Below are 21,428 nucleotides of genomic sequence, written 5' to 3' on the forward strand. Positions count from 1 at the left end.
TTTAAAACTTCTCCGTAACGTCAGCTGTTTACCAACACAGTATGTGAAAAGAATTGCCTTTGTCTTAGATATTTCTGCTGTAGGAAAAATGTCTCCCAGGTGTCCAAAAGTGCATAAAATAGCCCCCCTTCAGGATTCCAAATCTGTCATTTCCTACAGCACAGTGGGATTTTATCGGAAACTGGTAAAATCATTAAGTTGTCAGTCCTGAGCTATTGCAGAGTGACAGGGTAGAAAGTCTTATAATGCGGCAAGGTAACCGTGGAGCAATGCTTAAGTAACAAGCAGGAACATTTGACTAACATTAGAAAATAAATTGTGTGAACTCTGGTCCAAGTAAAATACACTCTCAAATATCTAGCCCTTCAGCTGGGGTTGTAGCTTGGCTTTCGCAGCACATAGCGATGGAAGTTAGGGAGATTACATTGATTGAGCTAAGGACAAAAAACTCGTTTCATTTTCTTGTTGTTGATATTCTGAAGGAAAATATGCATGTGTGTGATGGCATACAGACCAGCCAGCTTATTATTCTTTCTTATGAATTGTTTCATTTATACCAGGCTATAATCTGCTTTGGAGCTGCAGACTGACGTTTCTGGGGAGAAGCAGTTTTGCTCATTATGTCTGGAAGGAAATCTGAGATAAGCTTTCGTTAAAAATAGCAAATTGAGCAATTTAGGCGTACTGTGGGGCATGATTTAGGGCTAAGAGCTATGAATTTATTTGGTCAATACAACGTGTCAGCTCGCAGGGTGTATTTGGAAAGAGCATGGGCAATCTGGGGATTTCAACAGGGCTTTGTTAGTGACTTTAGTTGTAAGCAGGAGAAAAAAAGCCATTGCAGAGTAATGATGTACTGATAGCTGTTTGCTCAGCTCCTGTAGAGTCATCAACATCAAAATAGAAACCAAGGCTTTTTTTTTAAGTGACATTTGATTTAAATTTGCTGTGAAACTGTACCACACATCTAGCTGAAACATGAGAAGCTGATATGTACAATTTGGAGATGGTGTTTATTTTTCTGAGAATTAGTTTTAAGGAATAACCAACCTTCAGGGCTGGGGGGGTAAGGGGGAGGATGGTTGTAGTGCATCTGTTATTAATAAATTGCTGTGGAGAAAACTTCTTTGCTAAATAAGGAATAACATAAAAAGTCCCTTTTTAAATCAGCAGGAGTGATTTGATGACTTCAGTGAGAACTTTGGTTAGGCCTTTAGAGATTACACATAACAGTGCCCTGATACACTTTAGTGGCTGAGGCAACCTGTTGCCTAAGGCTTCATAGCTCGGAGATAACAATAAAGAGGAAGACTGCTCTAAGTGCTGGTGATGCCTGGTACTTCTATGAAAGTCACCTTGGTCCCACTGTAGGTATCCACAGATGTCACCACTCTCAGTGTGAGGCAAGCATCCCTCATGATTTAGCCCAAAGGTTCCCTTAATCAGATCTACTTGGTTGCTGTCTGAGTATTTTTTGAATGGTTGGTTATTATTGTTAACTAGTAACCTCAGTGCTTGTACTCCTAGCTTTTGTGTCCTGCTTTATATCAAGTTCAAGCAATGTGTTTAATGTCATGGTCAAGCCCCCGAAGGGAATGCCCTTTGTGTTTGGAGGGAGGAGCTCTGTCTTCGGATTGAGAGCAGGATACAGTATGAGCCAAAAGAACTGCTGTTTCAAGGAGTGGAGCTAACAAACACAAAAGAAACCCTACCCAAATCTGAAAACTTTGTGTTCAACTGATTCTCTGGGGGAAGCAGTCACTTAGCTCCCTCTCTGTTAGTACCCACATCTTGGTGTTCACTATGATCATAGAATGCTTTAGACTGGAAGAGAGCTTTAAAGGTCATCTAGTCCAATGCCCTTGCAGTCAGCAGAAATATCTTCGACTAGATCAGGTTGCTCAGAGCCCTCTCCAACCTGACCTGGAATGTTTCCAAACACCTATGTTGATGCAGAATGTCATTGATCAGTGGCTCTGAAGCACCCTTTGATCTTGAGTGACATAGTGCTGCATTCTAGCCTAGTCCTTGATATAATACATTTAATCATAAGTATTTAATGTGATTACAACCTTGCGTATTTGTGTGTGGCTTTTGCAGGCAGCATCACTGACAGTGGATTCCTGCTCTGAGGATCAGGAGCCAGGGTACTGCACTGTTAGCAATGTGGCTGTCTCTACTGACTGGTAAATAGTTTTTCATTTTATGGGTGGAGTTTTTTGAGTAAAATGAAAGACAAATCATTCTAAAAACAGAGAATTCTGGAGTAAAGATGATATGTTCTTAGCCCAGCCTCAGGGAAGGGATAGATGTTTCAGCTCTCTCTGTGAAGAACTTTCTCCTCACCTCAAGCCTAAACTTCCCCTGGGGCAGCTTGACACTGTGTCTTCTTGTTCTGGTGCTGACCTGGGAGAAGAGACTAACCCCCACCTGGCTACAACCTCCCTTCAGGTAGTTGTAGAGAGCAATAAGGTCTCCCCTGAGCCTCCTCTTCTGCAGGCTAAACAACCCCACCTTCCTCAGCCTCTCCTCATAGGGCTTGTGCTTGAGCCCTCTCCCCAGCCTCGGTGCCCTTCTCTGGACACATTCAAGTGTCTCAATGTCCTTCTTAAATTGAGGGGCCCAGAACTGGACACAGTACTCAAGGTGTGGCCTAACCAGCGCTGAGTACAGGGGCAGAATGACCTCCATCATGATTTCAAGCACCTTGTTCATTCAAGTGAATAGAAATTTCAACATGCAAGAACTGAATGTGAATTTGAAGCCATACCCATTGAAAATATTAGTTCAGGCACTCCTGATCTCTCTGTATCCCCTTCTAAATGTAAAATACGAATTGTGGAAGAGAACTGCACACTGTAACTGATGGTCACAGTTCCTTTCTTGTTCCTATCTTCATGTCGGATACTGGTAAATCATTTGTCTCACTCTTTTATAGGACACTTGATGTGCAACCAAATCGAGTGACTGTTGGGGGCATCAGGTCTGTGGAGCCCATTCTTCAAAGGAGAGGACAGGTGGAAAGCCATGATTTTGTGGGCTGTATAATGGAGTTTGCAGTCAACGGACGTCCCCTGGAGCCCAGCCAGGCTTTGGCAGCTCAAGGAATCTTAGATCAGTACGTCTGCTATATATGGTATCAAATGGACCACGTTTCCAATACAGAATGCAGCCATGGAAGTCAGTTGCTATCCCATTCAGACACTGTGACATATTTCTTGTGAAAAACTGACTGCAGAATTTATTGTCAAGTGAGAAAAAAAGCAGGAAGAAATAGGATTTGCATTAAAGGTTCACAAAAGATTACAGAAGCTCCAAAACAGCGACATCATCATATTTCTGTTGCCAATTATTGTTACTGCTACACTGCAGGCTGAAACAGAGTATAACCCTCTTATTAGGTTTCTTTATAAATTCCACCTGGCTTTGACTGTATTCATACTGTTTGCTAACCCTCTACTCCCTCTTATTTCTTTTTAATCCACAATGTCTGTTCTACCACTTTGCCTCTCACTTATCCCTGAATTTCCCTCATATCCTCTGAGTGGTCTTTCAGAAATGATGAACTATCTGACTCTATTGCTTTTTCCATCTCTGTGTTTGAAGTCACAGTTGTAGCAATAATGTCAGTCCTTCATCCAGTTTTGTTAGCTCACTCTTCAGCCCCCAAGTTTGTGCTGCTTATTGTGATACGAAGCCTCTGTGAGTCTGCAACGTAGAGAAGCACCTGAAAAGCTTCATAGAATCATAGGATGTTTTGGGTGGGAAGGAACCTTTGAAGGTCCTCTAGTGCAACCCCACTGCAGTGAGCAGGGACATATTCAGCTCAATCAGAACCAAATAACCTGATCTGGAATGTTTCCGGGCACCACCTCTCTGGATATCTTGTACCAATGTTTCACCACCTTCATCATAAAAACTTCCTTCCTAATATTCAGCCTAAATCTTCCCCTTCTTCAGTTTAAAACCTTCATCCCTTGTCCCTTCTCAACAAGCCCTGCTGAGAACAAGTTCAGTATTCAGTATCACTAAGGTTGGAAGAGACCTCAACGATCATCAAGTCCAACCTGTCACCACTGACCTCATGACTAGAGTAGGGAGGACACTACTGCCCACTGCAGTCTTGAACACACGACCTTCCCATTAAGGGTCTTATGCTCTACCAACTGAGCCATTGTTTCGAGTGAGCCCTCTTTAAGACCTCAAAGGCTGCATTAAGGTCATCTTCTTTCTTCTTTTGAGTAACAGATAATAGGATTTTCACTGCTGCTGCATTCCTTTCTCTTTTGTAAGACTGTTATAACTTGATGTGTAGCTGTTTACCAACATGAGTTTTCTGTGGAGAACATCTCTGGGGATAAGAAAGGAAGCTCAAAATCAGGACTTTTCCCCAGCATGTTTGCTCTGCTGATGTGTGCACATGCTCCTCAGCCTCTGCTCTTCTGATCTGTTTCAGGTGTCCCAGACTAGAAGGCGCTTGCACAACCAGCCCCTGCCAACATGGTGGCACCTGTGTTGATCACTGGTCGTGGCAGCAGTGTCACTGCAAGGATGGACTGACAGGAAAGCATTGTGAAAAATGTACGGAGGGGCTTTTGCTGTCATTCTCTATTTAATGTACACCTAACTGTGGTCTAACCATTCAGGATTCCTTTTCAGGGGCATGGGATAATGAATTTCATCAAATAATGAAAACAAGAACCATGCTTGCCCATTAAATAATTTTGAAGGAAAGGCCCACAATGGTTTATTGTCCTTTCATGAGCTAACAAGAGCAACAAGTTACATATATTATGTCTTGTGCTCTGTATCTCACATTTCAGGTAACTCACACTCCTTTAAAACTACTGCTTGCCCATAATGTGTAATTAGTAACTCAAATAAAGCTCTCCCCTAGGAGGGATTTGTCTGCTATGGGGAGGTAAGAGGGTAAGGAAAAACCCTTCCCTTCATGTTTTCTGCATGTGCTTATGACTTCACTGAGTTTTAGACCCTTTATCAAATAAAAATCAGATCGTGCAAGTTCTTAACTCACATATGGGTAGCTCTGTAAATCACTTTGGATTGTCTAGGAGAGCAAAGTGACTCATTTCCATGTAGTTGCAGCATAATGACTGGATATTGTTTTCTTACATGTCCCATTATTTAGCTGATTTATATGCTTTTATTGCACTGGTTTACAAAAGCATTTAGCCATAATTTTAGCAGCATTTGGTGGTCAATGTTCTGCCACTTCTTTCTTTTTTTTTACTTCTTTTTATGCCATAACAAATAGCAAGTCATTATCTCTACCCTGAAGAGCTTAGAGTTCAATATATCATGAAACCCTGCTTGCAGTAATGGAAACAGTAACATCCCTGGGAAGGAATTACAGTCCTGAGAGCCAAATTTTTCCCTCCTCCCTCACTTGTTCCCTGGTGAGTTTTAATTTACTATTGACTGATAGCAGCAGTAAATTACTAGCACACTCCCACTCTCAAACACACATTCTGGTTGAAGCCAAAGAATAGAGGGGCTGAAATTCCCATTCACTCCTGCTCTCCCTTCTGACCTGCTCTAACCTTGATCTCTGCTCTAAGAGAAAAGAGCCATTGTTGGGCTAGAGCTGTACCAAGCCACTTACTCAGTCCTTGCTGTCCTTGTCCCAGCTATCACTGCAGACACTGCCTTGTCACTAGAAGGCAAGGGACGACTGGACTACCACATGAGCCCCAACAAGAAGCGAGAATACCTGCTGAGACATGGCACTCGAGCAGCCAGCCCAGGACCCCCAAAGGCAGACCGTTTGGAAGTGAAGTTCAGGACCAGAAGCGAGAACGGCGTTTTAGTTCACGTCCAGGAAAGCAGCAACTTCACTACTGTGAAGGTAAGATTACAGCTAATGCTGAGTTTGATTTGATTGGACTGCCTCGTGCATAATGATCAAAATCACATTTTTCCATTACTCTTGCTGTTTCCTTTATAAAATATTAGGCCTTTAGCTGAAGCTAGGCTCCTCTCCAGTATCATTCATCTTCTCAACAATTCCCTTGCTATTTGCCAAGGTATCAGAAGATCTTGATGGTTTTGTATCTAATCAGTTTTGTCTAGACTCCAAATAGTGACTGCTTTAAGGCAGCAGGAACAGTACTCCTTGCCATGTTTGTTGTCATCATTAAGTTACGCTCTACAGAACAAATCACATCGTTGTTGGCCTTTTATCTTCTGATTTTTCGAGCCTTGAACCCAGATCCTCCGCCAGAAAGTTTTCATTAATTCCTACTAGCATGGCTTGTGCTTATCAAAACTAGGAAGCGAGGGATAACTTGAATTCATGAGGTTAGCCATAGACCAATGTCAATATCAAATTATTTTCAGATATGTAGCTGAACTAATGCTTCAAATGCCACAGAGTTTTGCTTTTTTTCCCAAAGAGATTATTGCTGCAGAAGTTACCTTTCTCAAGAGAAGGCAATGGTTCAGTTCCTGGCTATGACTCAGTCCATTTACTCATAACTCTAAATGAGTACAGCAGTGATGTTGGCAAGGCCCTTTATTGGGCTGGTGTAAGCTCCAAGTTTCCTTGACTGCTGTAAGGCTTTCCAAGTTTTTTTTCCACTGACTTTTAAAGAAACTCATGCAGAAATTCACACTTTCTAAGCTTCAGCCCCATGGATATTCTCCACCTGCCTGATCAGAGGTACAGAGCTTGCCTGACACACTGGCCACATTGAAGAACAAAGGCTGCTTTGCTTCCCTGGCATATGCTTTTACCACATAACTTGATAGGAAGTTTCTGCCTCAGCCGTATTAGCAGAGAAGATCTCATTATTTTGTGTTCTGGAGAGAAAAAAACCAGATACTACTGTTTCCTCCCGAGTAGAATTTGCTAGATCAGCTCAATAAGTATTATTAATATAAAAAAAAAAAGACAGAGTTGCCTTTGCTGGCTGCAAGCACCAGTGGTGTGTTTATGCAAACACTCTTATTATTGTTAATATTGGGGAAGTTATACAAGCAAGCAGAGGGCGTCGAGTCCCAGACCCAGCTGTGCAAAGGCCGAGAGCAGAGGTTTGCCTAGTAACAGATGCAGCAGTTTAAGGAAGAGGAGGTAGCATTGCTGTTCAGATTATTGCCAGAAAGTTCCCAGTTGATGCTAGCTACTCAAACCCCACAGCAACTTAACCATAGTCAGTACACTATGGCTGCCGTGCCGTTGCTCACACCCAGAGCAGGTATCATGATGAGCACTTCCCTCGGTGTGGCCCAAGATGTTAGAGCAAGTGTGCCCAGGTGGCCAGGAGGGCCAATGGCATCCTGGCCTGCATCAAGAACAGTGTGGCCAGCAGGAGCAGGGAGGTCATTCTGCCCCTGTACACTGCACTGGTTAGGCCACACCTCGAGTACTGTGTCCAGTTCTGGGCCCCTCAGTTTAGGAAGGAGGTTGACTTGCTGGGGCGTGTCCAGAGAAGGGCAACAAAGTTGGTGAGGGGCTTGGAACACAAGCCCTATGAGGAGAGGCTGAGGGAGCTGGGGCTGCTTAGCCTGGAGAAGAGGAGACTCAGGGGTGACCTTATTGCTGTCTACAACTACCTGAAGGGGGGTTGTAAACAGGCAGAGGTTGGTCTCTTCTGCCAGGCAGCCAGCACCAAAACAAGAGGACACAGTCTCAGGCTGCGCCAGGGGAGGTTCAGGCTGGAGGTCAGGAGGAAGTTTTACACAGAGAGAGTGATTGCCCACTGGAATGGGCTGCCCAGGGAGGTGGTGGAATCACCATCACTGGAGGTGTTCAGGAGGAGACTTGACAGGGTGCTTGGTTACATGGGTTAGTTGATTAGGTGGTGTTGGATGATAGGTTGGACGCGATGATCTTGAAGGTCTCTTCCAACCTGGTTTATTCTATTCTATTCAATCCACATGTAAGTCTCCCTATCATCTCAGTCTACTTCCCAGTGCAGAAGATGAGCTTTATGGACTAGTTTGCAACTCTTTTGTCAGTCTTTAAAGCAGACAATTTTCTAACTTGATTTCTGGGTCTTTTAACATGCCAAGTATAAGCAGGCAGAGCAGAAAAGCTACAAGCTTTGTGGCTACTTCCCATGCCTACATTTTTTCCTCTTGTAGTCAGCTGGTTTTGATGTAGCTGGGACTGGGATAAAATTAGAGAAATGGTAGTAAAACACACCTACTGAAATGTGAGCAGCTGATTCACTAAATGATGGATGTGAGCTCTCCCCAAAGATCCCTTGTGTGATATAAAGGGATTCTTAATCCAGGAAAGATTAATAAAAAATAGCAAATTGAATTAGACAATGGTTAAATTCAGATGGAAAATTCTCCTGCAGAAACCCATGAAGAGGGTTAGGGGATTCCTTGTTGCTAAAGCTCTTTGTCACAGCTTATTTTCCTACAGACAATACGTATTGCAACTAATTCAATTAGAAGTAATGGAACAAATGCAACAGGTTAAAGGTGAAATTGCCTGCCTTGTTTTAGCTGAAAATCTCATCTCAAATCACATTAAATTACCATAACTGTAGCTCTAAGATCTATGAATTGCATGGATAGAGAATGTGGATTATGTTACCTCTGTGAGGTAACATATGCATATTGAGTACTGTGTCCAGTTCTGGGCCCCTCAATTTAAGAAGGACATTGAGACTTTTGACCGTGTCCAGAGAAGGGCAACAAGGCTGGGGAGAGGCCTCAAGCACAAGCCCTCTGAGGAGAGGCTGAGTGAGCTGGGATTGTTTAGCCTGGAGAGGAGGAGGCTCAGAGGAGACTTTATTGCTGTCTACAACTACGTGAATGGTGGTTGTAGCAAGGAGGGGGTTTGTCTCTTCTCCCAGGCAATCAGCACCAGAACAAGAGGACACAGTCTCAATCTGCCCAAGGGGAAGTTTAGGCTTGAGGTGAGGAGAAAGTTCTTCTCAGAGAGAGTTGTTAGCCATTGGAATGTGCTGCCCAGGGAGGTGGTGGAGTCACCATCCCTGGAGGTGTTCAAGGGGGGATGGGACGTGGCACTTGGTGCCATGGTTTAGTAGTCATGAGGTGCTGGGTAACAGGTTGGACTTGATGATCCTTGAGATCTTTTCCAACCTTATTGATTCTAAGATTCTATACCAGAATGCTGAGGCACTGGAACAGGTTGCCCAGAGAGGTTGTGGATGCCCCATTGCCGAAAATGCTCAAACCCAGGTTTGATGGGGTGCTGAGTCTAGTATAAGATGCCCCTGTATATGGTGGAGGGAGCAGAGTGCATTAAGTATCTTTAAAGGACCCTTTCAACACAAACTATTCTGTGTTTCTGTGCACATAAACAAATTTGCAGAGATAAATCAGAACCTAACTCTTTTAAAATGCTATCTCATCCAGTGGGCTATAAATCTGTAAAAGCTAGTGCCCAGATTGAAGACAAATTAGAAGTAATTTGTCCATTAAAGGAGACTCAGAATATTAGTAAAGTTGAATCATCCTTGTGGTTAGAAATATATTTGCTTTAGTGATTCACTCTTTTCATTATATTCTGCTTGTCAGTGGTTCTGCCTTTTAACTAAAACCCCAAAGTGGGTGTTACTCTGTATTGTCACATCAGCATTTGTTTGACACTTGGAAATATGTTGTGCTTCAAGGAACCAAGAAGAACATTCCTTCTTTTGTCCTGGCTGAAGAAGTCATGGACATCTTGTCTCTGGAAATTGTATTTTTCCAAATGCCACTAGTGTGCTATTTATGAGTCTGTCAGAATTAGTCACATGCCCTTTGAAAGAAACAGGAATAGTGCTCAAGGGTCATAAATCAGTATGGAAAATAACAGCTGCTGACAGGTAAATTATTCTACAATTCTTCATTAATGTAGAATTAAGAGTTGTGATCCTGTGCTAAGTCTTCCCATAAGCACAGAGGATATTGCCTGATAGGGAATCATGGAATCATGAAATGATTCCATGGAAGGAACCTTGGAGATCATCTACTCTAACGTACTTGTTTTCAGTTACATAAAGGCCAAAACTCAAGGCAGAGCTTCCATGACGCATAAAGGACAAAATAAGACTAACCAGGTAGTTGCAGGTTACAGACCTAAGGAGATAGAATAGAATAGAATAGAATAGAATAGAATAGAATAGAATAGAATAGAATAGAATAGAATAGAATAGAATAGACCAGACCAGACCAGACCAGACCAGACCAGGTTGGAAGAGACCTTCAAGATCATCGCGTCCAACCTATTATCCAACACCACCTAATCAACTAACCCATGTAACCAAGCACCCTGTCAAGTCTCCTCCTGAACACCTCCAGTGATGGTGATTCCACCACCTCCCTGGGCAGCCCATTCCAATGGGCAATCACTCTCTCTGTGTAAAACTTCCTCCTGACCTCCAGCCTGAACCTCCCCTGGTGCAGCCTGAGACTGTGTCCTCTTGTTCTGGTGCCGGCTGCCTGGGAGAAGAGACCAACCTCTGCCTGTTTACAACCCCCCTTCAGGTACTTGTAGAGAGCAATAAGGTCACCCCTGAGTCTCCTGTTCTCCAGGCTAAGCAGCCCCAGCTCCCTCAGTCTCTCCTCATAGGGTTTGTGTTCCAAGCTCCTCACCAACTTTGTTGCCCTTCTCTGGACTCGTTCCAGCAAGTCAACCTCCTTCCTAAACTGAGGGGCCCAGAACTGGACACAGTACTCGAGATGTATATATGTACAGATGTATATATTAGGTCCAATTAATCTTTTTATAATACTTTTGAACATGGCAAGTAGTAGTAATATGTCAGAACAGCCTGTGAGACTGCAGTGCCAAATGTGGGGTGGTCTGTGGCCTTGGGGATAGTTTAGACGTATGCCGCCTCTCTTTACCTGTAACAAAAGCATCCTGTCTCTGCGGGGCAGCTTTATCAAAGTGTCCCTCAAACAAAACATTTTCAAATGATCCAAACTATTGCCTGTATAAATGAAGTGTGTGCACATATCAGCCATTGTATTTTCTTGATCCAAATGGGATGCGTGCTAGATCCATTTAGTTCAGGCTGCTGCCAAGGCATGAGCGTGGTCTTACAGCCATGCTAAAGCTCATCTGTACGAACGAAGTCCTCAGCTTGCATCACGAAAAAGGTTGAATCCAGAGCATTTAACAGTTCCTGGAAATGAGAGCAGCATTCTTGTAGCTGGTGTGTCACCTCACAGTTCTTCCCAGGTGAATGTTATTTTTCCTGGAAGAAAGCATGGGAGGCTGAGAGAGCTTTCAACAAAGCTTGGGCTTTGACCTTTCCTGGACTATGCATGTGCACGTTCTGCACGCTCCTCTTACAGATCATGGACCAACTGAGCTGCAGTGAGCAGTGCAGAGTGGGAAATAATTGTCTTATTTAGCATGTGTCTTACTTTAACCCATCTGACCAAACAGAATACAAAAGGAAACTTGCAATGAGTTGCAGAGCCACCTTATGTGAGCTGTGCACCACCTGTACCCCCTTAGGAGATCAGCCAACATAACCCAACTTTTATGCTGTGTTTGAGAATCTGGCAGGTTTGGGTGCTGTTTGGTTGGGGTTTTTTTTTCAAACTCCTATATCTTAAATGCAGAGTTTGCACTGATCTCATTCTGGGATCATTCAGTGTTGAGCTAACAAGAGGTCTGAAATCCAGCATCTCATGATTCAGTAGAATTGTGAGGCGTCATTCCTAGAGGGAAAGCCAAAAAAATCTTCTCGCGGAATTTAAGAGTACCTTTTTTTTTCCCCCCTAACAGCTCACAAGTTTGAAAGCAGTTTGCTCAAGGAGGCACCATTTGAAAATTCACACAAAATCACACACTTCACAGCTCCTCAGAAAGGTTTCTCCAACACAACTGCTTTTCTGCAAAAAAGGGGGCAAATTGTCGGGAAAAACAGATATGAAATGGGAATCTTGCTTCAGTCCTGCCATGCCATATGTCTTCTTGCTGAGTCGTAATGAAAACTAGATGCAAGTGTTTGGGGCAAGGGAAACATCTGTTTATCCTGCAAAGCATTTTCCACTCTTACACTGGAGAAGGAGGAAGAATTATACTTTCTTTTTTCTCCAGTTAAAATATTTTGTCATGTGCATGCCCTGTTGCTGGCCTCCCAATAGGTTTTTTTTCCTCTTAGGAGATTAGCTATGGAATGAGTGGATGGCAGCAGCGAGTTTTCCACCAGCCAAATTTTTAGGGCTAAATAATAAAATGCATTTTTTTAAGCACAAAACAATTATTTGGAGAAAAATTACACCCAGGCTTCCTAGTACAAGCAAAGCCACGTGTTGCTGTAGCTGTGCTGAAGAGGCATTAAATGGGCTGCCCAGGGAGGTGGTGGAGTCACCGTCCCTGGAGGTGTTCAAGAGGGGATTGGACGTGGCACTTGGTGCCATGGTTTAGTCATGAGGTCTGTGGTGACAGGTTGGACTTGATGATCTTTGAGGTCTCTTCCAACCTTGCTGATTCTGTAAATGGGTTATATGTGTGTGGAGTGGTCATGTGTATATTAAAATGATGCATTTTTGTATTCTTCTGTTCAGATAAAAGGTGGGAAAGTGCATTACGTGTCTGATGCTGGAATTGCTGGGAAAGTGGAAAGAAACATCCCAGAAGTGTACACTGCAGATGGTCAGTGGCATTCGGTGCTCATTGAGAAGAACGGGTCTGCTACTGTCCTCTCAGTTGATGGCACTCATAGCCGAGACATCCTCCATGCCACACAGGACTTCGGTGGACTAAACGTTCTCACCATTTCTTTGGGAGGAATCCCATCCAGTCAACCTTTCAAAAGCACAGTTGCAGGTAATTGTTGGGTATTTTCTTCTTCTTGCTTGTTTTTTGGTTTTTTTCCTTTCATATAGTGTTTGAACTAAATGGTCTCTGTTTGCTTAATGTTTGCAGAAAGCACCACACTTCTTTACCAGTAATTACTATCAGTGAGTTGTATGTTTCCATCCTTTGTCAGAAAAAAATGCAATTTGAATGAGTGAGGAGGTTTAGGCTGGATGTTAGGAAGAAATTCTTCACAGAAAGAGATATTGGCCGTTGGAATGGGCTGCCCAGGGAGGTGGTGGAGTCACCATCACTGGAGGTGTTTAGGAAGAGACTGGATGGGCTGCTTGGTGCCGTGGTTTAGTTGATTAGATAGTGTTGGGTGATAGGTTGGAATTGATGATCTCAAAGTTCTCTTCCAACCTGGTCCATTCCATTCCATTCCATTCCATTCCATTCCATTCCATTCCATTCCATTCCATTCCATTCCATTCCATTCCATTCCATTCCATTCCATTCCATTCCATTCCATTCCATTCCATTCCATTCCATTCCATTCCATTCCATTCCACTCTTTGTTTCTTCAATGCACTTTGTGGCCTTGTTGTTTCCACAAGCAGACACTCCATCTGCAGGGCTTTGTGGAGGCAGGGAAGGGAGGGTGGGTTTGCCTGCTTGCCCTGTAAATCAGTTGTTATAATTTCATTATGCTAGTGGAGAAGAAAGGATTTGCTCTTTACCTGGCTCAGAACATCAAAGCTAATCTTTTACGTGGGCAAAAATGCTAAATGAGAATTTTGTCTCTGTAGGGGTTCAGTAAGTACTGCAGGATTTAGCCTGTTATTAATATGATTAAAATATTGTCTGAAGCTCCCAACTTCCTACTGCTTTATCCTGCTGTCCAGTGCGACTGGGATTTATTTATTTCTCAGCCACTGAAACCAAGGACAATAAAGAGCTAAACTCTGACTGACATCTAGCTGTTAAGAAGTAAATCAGAGTTAATGCAACTGCCTTAGCCCCTCTCAAAAAAAAAAAAGGTAGATAACATCTATTTGATATCCTTCCCCCAGTGATAAGTGAAGATGGAAGTGATTTTGAGCTACAAACTCTGAGATACTCCAGACAATGCAGGGCTTTATATTGAAAAATCTTCCTGGCTTCAAGAATTATGACCAGAGAAGGTATCTTTAAGTGAAGCAAATTCACACTTCACATTTGTGTGTTGTGAATCTGTATGAGATGTCTGTGTGAAATTGTATGGACGCCGTGCTAACCGTTACCCTTTTAACATGCACGTTTTCTGAGCAGCGTATTAAGGGGCTTGTAGGAAAGAGCTGGAACAAAGAAAATTGAGGATGGGATGCTAACTTCTCACCACTGCCTGGTGCCGTGGCAGACAAATTAGGAATGTCTGGCTTCCATTAGGAATGCACAATCCAAAATCTCTTATTCATATGATTTGGTTTTATTTTAATATTGGATTACATTGTGTACGACATACCAAGGATTTACAAGGGGGAGGTATAAAACTCTGCATGAACTCAGAGTCAAAAATATCTGCAGTACTGTTAAAGGCAGACAAAAAAACATTGGAATGGGCTCCCCAGGGAGGTGGTTGAATTCCCCATCCCTGGAGGTGTTTGAAAGATGCAGAGATGTAGCGCCACGGAACGGTATTTAGCATTACACTTGGTAGTTAGATAATGGTTGGAATCTTAAAGGTCTTTTCCAACTGAAATGATTCTGTGATTCTGGGTGACAGTTCTAGGGCTGTAGAGCTGGTGTATCCAATAACATTTTCAAACCCAGGTAGTCCTGACAAAATCCCCATTGCTGTTTATCTAACCACTGCTGCAAGGGACCACCAAGCGTGCAGCACGGTAATTGTGCGTTGCGCTTGGGCTCCCACCTCAACCTAAATCCTCCGTTTCCTTTTTTATTTGGCAGTGTAAAAATGGGAGAAAATGAAAATATAAGTAATGCTGCAAGAAAACACATCTTGGTCAGAATGCAAATAGTACAGCAGTAGCCTGTTTTGGAACTCAGAAGACTCTTTCACCCTCTACATCACACAAAGTGCATCTCTCAGTGAAACTTGTTTGATGTTGATACCCACACATATTTAATTTCTGGCATCAGAGGGTGTCCAGGTTTTACAACAACATACTTTGAATGTTAGAAATCTGTAATATCAACTTCTACAACCTCAGTACATTTCCTGTTTCATGGCAGAGTAGATATTCATAACATTTATCTCTGATCTACCCATTTGTGCACAAAGGTCCCGTTCATAGTGATGGTTCTACCATTTCTGCAAGGTGTTTGGAGAAATGAGCCTTTCTCTGACACTACTAATGCATGGCAAATTTGCTCCTCTTGGTTTCACCCAAGTGGGAATCTCCATCCCTGGAGGTGTTCAAAAAGGGATTGGACGTGGCACTTGGTGCTATGGTTTAGTAGTCATGAAGTCTTGGGTGACAGGTTGGACTTGATGATCTTTGAGATCTTTTCCAACCTTATTGATTCTATGATTCAGTAAGAAAATGGTAGCACTTTTCTTCTCCTTGTTTATTACTTTTATTGATGATCTTTGAGGTCTTTTCCAACCTTATTGATTCTATGATTCAGTAGGAAAATGGTAGCACTTTTCTTCTCCTTGTTTATTACTTTTATTGCTAATAGCTAATACATTTAGTACTGAATAATATCCTGTAAATTGGCACCATCCATGGCATTCCAAGGGTAACTCATCAGCAGTCAAGGAGAAATAAACATGTTAACTACAACAACCATGCATGTGGACACTAAGAGCATAACTTAAAGATACATCTTTGCATGCTGTTTTATCACAGCTCCAAGCAAAGGTCAGTCTGAAGTTTCACTACCCTAAAACCCCTGCAGAAAGGATTAAGTTTGGGGAACACAGACTGGCCAAAGGCTGGATTTTCCTGCAACCTCACATACAACCACCACACAAAGGCGGGAGATAATCCTACCTCCCTAGGGTCTTTCAGCACTGAAACTCAGTGTCCCCAGTGACAGGGTAATGATATCACCAAGCTATGGGAAGTCTGGGGAAAGACCACTTGAGATTCAGAGACAAAAGTATTGCCTTGATTTTAGGAGATAGAAGGCTTAGCTGAACCAATGTAGGCAATTTCAGCTCAGAATGAGGGAAACCGAAGCACACATGTAAAGGGGAATGGAAGTTCATGTTTGCTGCTAGCACAGCCCAGCCAGCTGCACACAGGTCTCTCTGTGTGGATGATGATAAGTTTTAAACATATAAAAAAATAGGAAACAGAAACATTTAAGTATATTCAATGAAGTTGCTAAAAGCAGTATTTCATAGGTTCATAGACTCATGGAATGCTTTGGGTTGGAAAGAAACTTCTTTCCTTTCTTTTCTAAGGGATAATGAAAGCAATGGGAGAGAAAACCACCTTGCAGTCCTTCTAGAAAGTATCAGAATTTCAGCATCTTAATTGCAGGGTTTTACTTACTCACTTAAGAATATTTTCATTGCTTTGCAATCTTAGTTTTGAAGTTGAGTGCCGGGGTCTGTTCTGCCATATAAGAACTGGGACTTAAAAGGACTAAAGGATTGAGACTTAAAGGATATCTAATGTATCATTTATATAAGTCGCACACATGTATCATTCTGCCCCTGCACGCTGCACTGGTTAGGCCACACCTCGAGTACTGTGTCCAGTTCTGGGCCCCTCAGTTTAGGAAGGATGTTGACTTGCTGGAACGAGTCTAGAGAAGGTCAACAAAGTTAGTAAGGGGCTTGGAACACAAGCCCTATGAGGAGAGGCTGAGGGAGTTGGGGCTGCTTAGCCTGGAGAAGAGGAGACTCAGGGGTGACCTTATTGCTCTCTACAACTACCTGAAGGGGGGTTGTAAACAGGCAGAGGTTGGTCTCTTCTCCCAGGCAGCCAGCACCAGAACAAGAGGACACAGTCTCAGGCTGCACCAGGAGAAGTTCAGGCTGGAGGTCAGGAGGAACTTTTACACAGAGAGAGTGATTGCCCATTGGAATGAACTGCCTGGGGAGGTGGTGGAATCGCCATCACTGGAGGTGTTCAGGAGGAGACTTGACAGGGTGCTTGGTTACATGGGTTAGTTGATTAGATGGTGTTGGACGATAGGTTGGACGCGATGATCTTGAAGGTCTCTTCCAACCTGGTTTATTCTATTCTATTCTATTCTATCTTCAGAGAAATTACTTAACTACTTTCTTATCTTTAATCTCCATTTCTATGCACAGCTTAGATGTGAAAATCATTAGCTTTGAAAGGTACATCTGTAGAAGTTATGTCAGAAGTTCCAGGCATGACCAGCTTTTATTTAATCTTGTGGTGCTTAAAAGTAGATTTCAGGTTTTATCTTACATGAGCACAAATAAATGATTTAAAATATATGAACAGAGTTATCCATTACAACCTAAGAGAAAATACTTAACAAAACATCCCTCAGGGCAGATTCAGGTACTGAAACAGGCCGTCCTTCTAGGGAAATAAGTGAGGTTACTGGGATATAGCAGCATGATGTGGTTAATATTGCAGGTATGTTTACATTAATCACAATGCAAGCTGTGATGTGGGGAAGGAACCATAAGCTCAGCATGTGTAAGATTCAGTCATGAAAGTGTGGAGGCTTCATGTGCATAGCTAATGGCATGAGTTACCCACATGCTGCTTAAAATCACATCAAGAAATAAGGCTGCTGCCATTTTGTTGCTTCTGTGTTTGTGTTTCCCCTTTCATTTCATGGGGTGAGAGGCACAACACAGATCACTTACTGATCCACAAGGTTTCCTCTTTAGGGTGACATTGCTGCTCGGTGTCTTTGGCCTCTGTTGGCAATGCATACTCAGCCTTCGGGTTGTGACGTGACTGTTGTTTTTTTTCCTAGGCTTTGATGGCTGCATTTCCTACATCAAGTATGGTGGAGAGAGCCTTCCCTTTGCTGGCAAGCACAGCCTTGTCACCCTCTCCAAAACAGACCCCTCGGTGAAGATTGGCTGCCGTGGTCCCAACGTCTGTGCCAGCAGTCCCTGCTGGGGTGAGCTAATGTGCATCAACCAGTGGTATGCCTACCAGTGTGTCCCACCAGGTGCTTGTGCCTCCAACCCCTGCCAAAATGGAGGAAGCTGTGAGCCTGGGGCCCACGCCAGCTTCACCTGCATCTGCCCCGAGGCGTACGCGGGACGGACCTGCGAGGCAGTGGTAGCGTGCCTGGGGGTCTTGTGTGCACCGGGCCATGAGTGCAGAGCGGGGATCAATGGTGGCCACATCTGCCTCCCTTCGCCTCACCCTGCTGAACTGTCCCTGCCCCTCTGGGCCGTGCCGGCCATCGTGGGTAGCTGCGCAACAGTCCTGGCACTGCTGGTCCTCAGCCTCATCCTCTGCAACCAGTGCCGAGGAAAGAAGTCGAAAGGCCCCAAAGAGGAGAAGAAAACAAAGGAGAAGAAGAAAAAAGGGAGTGAGAACGTGGCGTTTGATGACCCTGACAACATCCCGCCCTATGGAGATGACATGACCGTCAGGAAGCAGCCCGAGGGGAACCCCAAGCCTGATATCATCGAAAGAGAAAACCCTTATCTCATCTATGATGAAACCGACATTCCACACACCACAGAGACAATCCCCAGTGCCCCGCTGGCTTCCCCTGAGCCTGAGATCGAGCACTACGACATCGACAATGCCAGCAGCATCGCCCCCTCGGACGCTGACATCATCCAGCACTACAAGCAGTTTCGGAGCCATACACCCAAGTTCTCCATCCAAAGGCACAGCCCTCTGGGCTTTGCACGTCAGTCCCCCATGCCCCTGGGTGCCAGCAGCTTGACCTACCAGCCTGCCTACGGGCAGGGCTTGAGGACAACATCTTTAAGCCACTCAGCGTGCCCTACTCCTAACCCCCTGTCTCGGCACAGCCCTGCACCCTTCTCTAAATCATCAACTTTCTACAGGCACAGTCCGGCGAGGGAGCTGCACCTCGCCATACGGGAAGGGAGCCCGCTGGAGATGCACAACGATGTCTGCCAGCCTGGCATTTTTAACTATGCCACTCGGCTGGGGAGGAGAAGTAAAAGTCCACAGACCATGGCGAGCCACAGTTCCCGACCGGGAAGCCGCCTGAAGCAGCCCATCGGGCAGATCCCTCTGGAGTCTGCTCCTCCAGTGGGACTGTCCATCGAAGAGGTGGAGAGACTGAACACCCCTCGCCCCAGAAACCCCAGCATCTGCAGTGCAGACCACGGCCGGTCCTCTTCTGAGGAGGACTGCAGAAGGCCTCTGTCCCGGACGAGGAACCCGGCCGATGGTATTCCTGCACCCGAGTCCTCCTCTGACAGTGACTCCCATGAGTCCTTCACCTGCTCGGAGATGGAGTATGACAGGGATAAGCCCATAGCATACACCTCCAGGATGCCCAAGTTATCCCAGGTCAATGAGTCTGATGCAGATGATGAGGACAACTACGGTGCGAGGCTGAAGCCCCGGCGGTACCATGGGCGCCGAGGTGAGGGTGGGCCGGTGGGGGCACAGGCAACCACCACCAGCCCTGGGGATAGCTCGCTGCCTGGGAAGCTGGGGCAGCAAGCAGGAGGCTTCAACTGGGACAACCTCTTGAACTGGGGCCCAGGCTTTGGGCATTATGTGGATGTTTTCAAGGATTTGGCATCACTTCCTGAAAAAGCAGCAGCAGCAGCAGCAGCAAGTGAAGACAGCAAAGGTGGTACCACAAAGCCTGTCTCCAAGGATGGGGAAGCAGAACAGTATGTATAGGCTTTGTCTCCTGGTATTGCCACAGCGCAGAGCCGTGGGGACCAGTCAGACCATTATATGGTTTCAGAAAAGCAGAGGTCAGCATTTGAACCCCAGGCCAGTTTGGTTGGAGGAGACTTTAAAAATAATAACCATTGATGCTGCTGAAAGAGACTTCAAAACATTTTTAATTTAATTTTGCTTGGTTGAGTTTCTTTCTCCTGCATGCAGTGTATTGGAAAACAAGATATTTGGCATGCAGCCTTGGAAAAGGGTTCCCTATTTACCATTGTTGGGGGTTGTGATTCTTAAATTAATAATGCTTTGTTCTGAAAATGAAGTAATTTGGGGTTGGGGTTTTTTTTTGGTGTGTGAAGGATGTGCATATTGTCTCCAGCTACTAACGTGTTTTACGATGCAAGAGTACTGAGGATTTCCTTTTCCTGCAGAAGTGCATGGGAAGAGGGGAGGGCGAATGGAGGAATTACAGGAGCAAGGTGTCACGGAGAACATATTTACCATATCCTGCAGTTGCTCACCTGTACCTTTATGGATGAAATCAGCTTGAATCATTGCTGGCAACAGTGCTGTTAAGTCTTACTCTATACAAGAGGTGCTAGAAGCAGCTCAAGCCAGTCAGCACTTTAGGAGTTGTTTTTTTGTTTGTTGTTTTTCTTTCTCTTTTCAGCTTATTTGTTTCCTGAGGTGGGGGGATTCCTTCTGTTATTATTTTACTTTTCCCTTTGGTTTGTTTTTTTGACAAACTTCTGTGAGAGCTTCTTGAACCTCTATGAAATGTTTTGGGATGCTTAACCCCCGTTCCTGCCACCCCCCTCCAGTGCTCCAGAGGGGAGCACAGGGTGTTTGTCAGCCCAGCTCACGGCAGCAGCAGCAGCATCAACAGGAGCGATGAAAGATCGCCTCCATTTCTGTATCTCCTGGCCTCTCACCTCAGCTCTGCTGCTGCTGCTGTCAGTGCTTCTCCCCACATTTCATTTTCCCAACTGTACTGTGGAAAGGTAGGGAAAACACTTCCCTACCCCACAGGGGGTGTTGTGAGGACTAATTAGTTAACTCCTCTGAAGTGCTTAGACATTATAAAGCACTCTAATAAGTATTATTGTAACGATTATTAAAGCACTGCCTAGCCTTTGTGACCTTGGAGTGGCATTTTTTTCTGCATTATATGATTTTTCTATGAGGGAAAACTTTGGAGAATTATTTATTGTATAGAAAATTACTGCACTCTACCCTTTTTGGAGTGGATATGAGGGAAAAACAAAAAGAGATTTGTAGAGTCATTAATGTAGCTTACCGTCGGTCCCAAACTCCCTAAGGTTTTAGATACAGTAGAACCTCGCCGAGTCCTTACATCTCCATGCAGATCTGATGAACCTGTTGTACTGTGTAAAAAAAGACAACAAAAAAACCCTTCAATTTTTGTTTATTTTTTTTTTTTTTAACCTAAGCTGTGTTTTTATATCAATATTTTCCTACGCTGAATAGTTTTCTTGCTTTCAGGGAAGGTAAGAAAAATACTTTTTTTACATTTGTTACTTATGTAACACCCATATTTTTCACATTTTGATAAAATTGTAACATACTGTATTGCTTTCTACCTGTAAATGCCAATAATAGAATTAAAATATTTATTTAAAATCTTTGGTGTGTGTTGTTGCCAACCTTTTATCCTTCCCCCTCCCCCCTCTTTCTAATTCTTTCTAATTTCCCCTCCTCTCTTTCTATCTTCCCCTCTCTGATCTTCATTTCTACTAGCTTGGTTGGGTGGTTTCTTTTCCCCACTCAGAAAATGGGCTTTAAGAAGCAAGGTGATGATGTAAAATTCCTCATTGACAGCAAAAAAAGAGACAGGATGAGGCACTAAGTACCATGGTTTAGTTGATTAGATGGTG

The 21,428-nt window shown here is 44.0% G+C and overlaps 1 protein-coding gene across 1 annotated transcript in view; it reads left to right on the forward strand.

Annotated features, from left to right (window-relative positions):
* Positions 1-21,174, forward strand: part of FAT4 (FAT atypical cadherin 4) — a 161,930-nt gene extending 140,756 nt beyond the window's left edge. Inside the window, exons 12-17 of the mRNA XM_068168664.1 lie at positions 2,101-2,186; positions 2,939-3,118; positions 4,457-4,581; positions 5,649-5,866; positions 12,508-12,769; positions 17,660-21,174. Of these exons, the coding sequence (XP_068024765.1) occupies positions 2,101-2,186; positions 2,939-3,118; positions 4,457-4,581; positions 5,649-5,866; positions 12,508-12,769; positions 17,660-19,536 (2,748 nt within the window). The 3' untranslated portion in view covers positions 19,537-21,174. The remainder of the gene's footprint in view (positions 1-2,100; positions 2,187-2,938; positions 3,119-4,456; positions 4,582-5,648; positions 5,867-12,507; positions 12,770-17,659) is intronic.
* The last annotated feature ends 254 nt before the right edge of the window (positions 21,175-21,428 follow it).

This window comes from Melanerpes formicivorus, unplaced genomic scaffold, assembly GCF_026170545.1.
Source record: "Melanerpes formicivorus ecotype bairdi unplaced genomic scaffold, bMelFor1.0.p_v2 SCAF_150, whole genome shotgun sequence".
Lineage (NCBI taxonomy): Eukaryota > Metazoa > Chordata > Aves > Piciformes > Picidae > Melanerpes > Melanerpes formicivorus.